The 2,446-nt window shown below is 38.0% G+C and overlaps 1 protein-coding gene across 1 annotated transcript; it reads right to left on the reverse strand.

Moving 5' to 3' along the window:
- Window positions 1-497: 497 nt before the first annotated feature.
- Window positions 498-1,019, reverse strand: LOC150079118 (general transcription factor II-I repeat domain-containing protein 2A-like). The gene has a single exon (XM_090382957.1). The coding sequence runs from the start codon at window positions 1,017-1,019 to the stop codon at window positions 498-500; it is 522 nt and encodes a 173-aa protein (XP_090239083.1).
- Window positions 1,020-2,446: the final 1,427 nt, after the last annotated feature.

Consider the following 2,446-nt stretch of genomic DNA (forward strand, 5'->3'; position numbering starts at 1 on the left):
TCTGAATTCGACTCCATGTAATAACTTTTGTAAACCTAGGGATCGTTTAAATTTTAAACTTTAAAAGAACGAAACCAACTGCATTTATAAGCAAATTTTATTACAATACAATAGCAATGAAAGGAATGAAAGATTCAGTTAATGAGAAAACTGAATCTGCTTATTTTTTACTAATAATCCAATGTCAGGAACTATTTCTGTGGTAGCTAATCGGAGGCAGTGATCCAGATGACAATCAGTAATTTTTGCCCTCAATTTTGACTTGGAGTGTTTAATTATAGAAAATATCTGTTCACATAAGTACGTGCTTCCGAAGAAGAAGAAGATTCTTGCCTCATACATTTTTAAATTTACAATTTTTCCCTTTTCTACCTATTTTTGGTAAATTCTAGGAGAGACACTTCATCAAATTTGGTTTTCAGGTCTGAGTCACATTGAAGGTCAATGATTGCCATTGGAAGTCCCCTGGAGTCTCCATCACATTCACAGAGAAGGGGTTAATTACCACGTTCAGGGTCCTTTCTTGAGCGCGAAATCTTAGAATCTCTCTCTTGGAACTCGGTCTGGAGCTGAGATATTGCAGCCACATAATGAGGAGCATATTTTGCAGACTGCAATTTCAACATTCCTTGGAAATGAGTTAAATTCTGGTCTTGAAGTTGGCACTTAAAGAGTTCTAATTTCATCTGAAAAGCTTTGATGTGATTAAACAGGACATGCACCAGTTGATCTTTTGACAGGAGCTTCAAATTTAACTCATTCAAATTAGACGAAATGTCCGTAAGGAAGGTGTAGTCGGTCAACCACTTCGGATCGTCGAACTCTGATACTGGCTTGCCTTTTGCTGTCATGAACTCTTGGATGGCATCTTTCAACTCAAAAATCCTCGTCAGCACTTTTGAACGGTTTAACCATCGCACGTCGGAGAAGTAGTCAACATCGCCATGATCAGCATCCCATTCCGTCGGTAAAAAATTTTGAAACTGTCGATGATTCGCAATTTCTGTAATAACTTTCATGACATTTTCAGAACCGAGAGAATTGGCACACAAATTTTCCTGGCGAATGATGCAATGGTAGCTGGTAAATATGCTAGTATCTATTTTTTGTTCTTATTTTAAAAGTGCTACCAATCTCGCATTTGTTCCAACCATGGCTGGGGCTCCATCCGTCGGCAATCCTGCGAGGTTTTTCAAACTGAGGTAATATCTAGTAAGAGTCGTTTTCGTAGCTTCCAGAATGTCTATTCCCTTCATGGTTCCTTTGAAGGGACATAAAGCCAACAGTTCTTTGAAGAATTTAAGTTCGAATAAAAATAGCCAACTGAGCTGTATCGATTAAATCGTGCTTTCATTCAATGCCAATGAGCAAAATTTGTATGCTAGCAACTTTGTTTTCAATGTCTCCTCAACATTCAATGCCAGTTCTCCTACTCCCCTAGTAACAGTCATTCGAGAGAAGCTTATCTTTTTGAAGGCATCAGCTTTGTTTTGGCACACATCTGCAGCTGCTGGCTACAAGGTATTCCTTCACAAATTCTCCATCAGAAAATGGTTTCGACCTTTTGGCGATTTTTTGAGCAATGATATATCTCTCACTCTAGCTTTGACATAACTCTCAGCATCCTCCGATGAAAAACTTTTTAAAAACTGATTGTTGCGATTTTAATGATTTTTTGAGAAGGTTCAGTTTGTCTGTGCGTACCTGATCCTGGAGACTGATGAACTTGGTTGCATGTTTCGTGTCATAATGTCTTTTCAAATATATTCCTTGACAGCGGATATTGATTCCTGACATATTAAACAAACAGGCTTTCCATCAGTTTCCACAAATAAGTATAAATCAGTCTATTTTTCGTTGAAATTGCGAACATCTTCACTGTAAACACGTTTTTTCTGGTACCCGCCATTTTGAATTTACTAGGGCCTCTTATTACCATTGTTACGTTTTTATATACCAAAAGGTACTTAAAACTTCACTAAATGATTAAATTCACTTAGCTTTATTTTTACAACACTCAAACAACGTAATAAAAACTAAAGAATTATTAATATTAGTCGTTAATAATCGAAAGTTCGGGAAGAGCGCGCCGCGAGATAATTCTAACTGACTGAATGACTAAAATGCACGCAAGCGCAAGTATACCTTGACACTTTCTAAAAAAGGTCCAGAGACTCGAGAATACTTTTCTGGTAAACACTAGAACCAGAAAGCACGCAAAAATGTAGCAGCGCCACCTGTGTGCGCTCGTTAAGAAGCTGAGCTTTCTTGCTTGACCGATAGGTGGCGCAGAATTTGCTTCACTCCATTTTGCGCTATTATATTTTAAAGAAAATTTTTTTGGAAACTTTGTTGTGTTCGCGGGCCACAATGAAGGGTCTGGCGAGCCACAAGGTGCCCGCGATACATGGTTTGAGCACCCCTGTAATATACCTAATGAACTAAA

This window comes from Mastigoproctus giganteus, chromosome 10 (assembly GCF_048544385.1).
Source record: "Mastigoproctus giganteus isolate SK-2022 chromosome 10, ASM4854438v1, whole genome shotgun sequence".
Lineage (NCBI taxonomy): Eukaryota > Metazoa > Arthropoda > Arachnida > Uropygi > Thelyphonidae > Mastigoproctus > Mastigoproctus giganteus.

Bases quoted from the DNA above. Each gene is read 5' to 3' on its own strand.
- LOC150079118 (XM_090382957.1), bottom strand. From the start codon at position 1,019: ATGAAAGTTATTACAGAAATTGCGAATCATCGACAGTTTCAAAATTTT.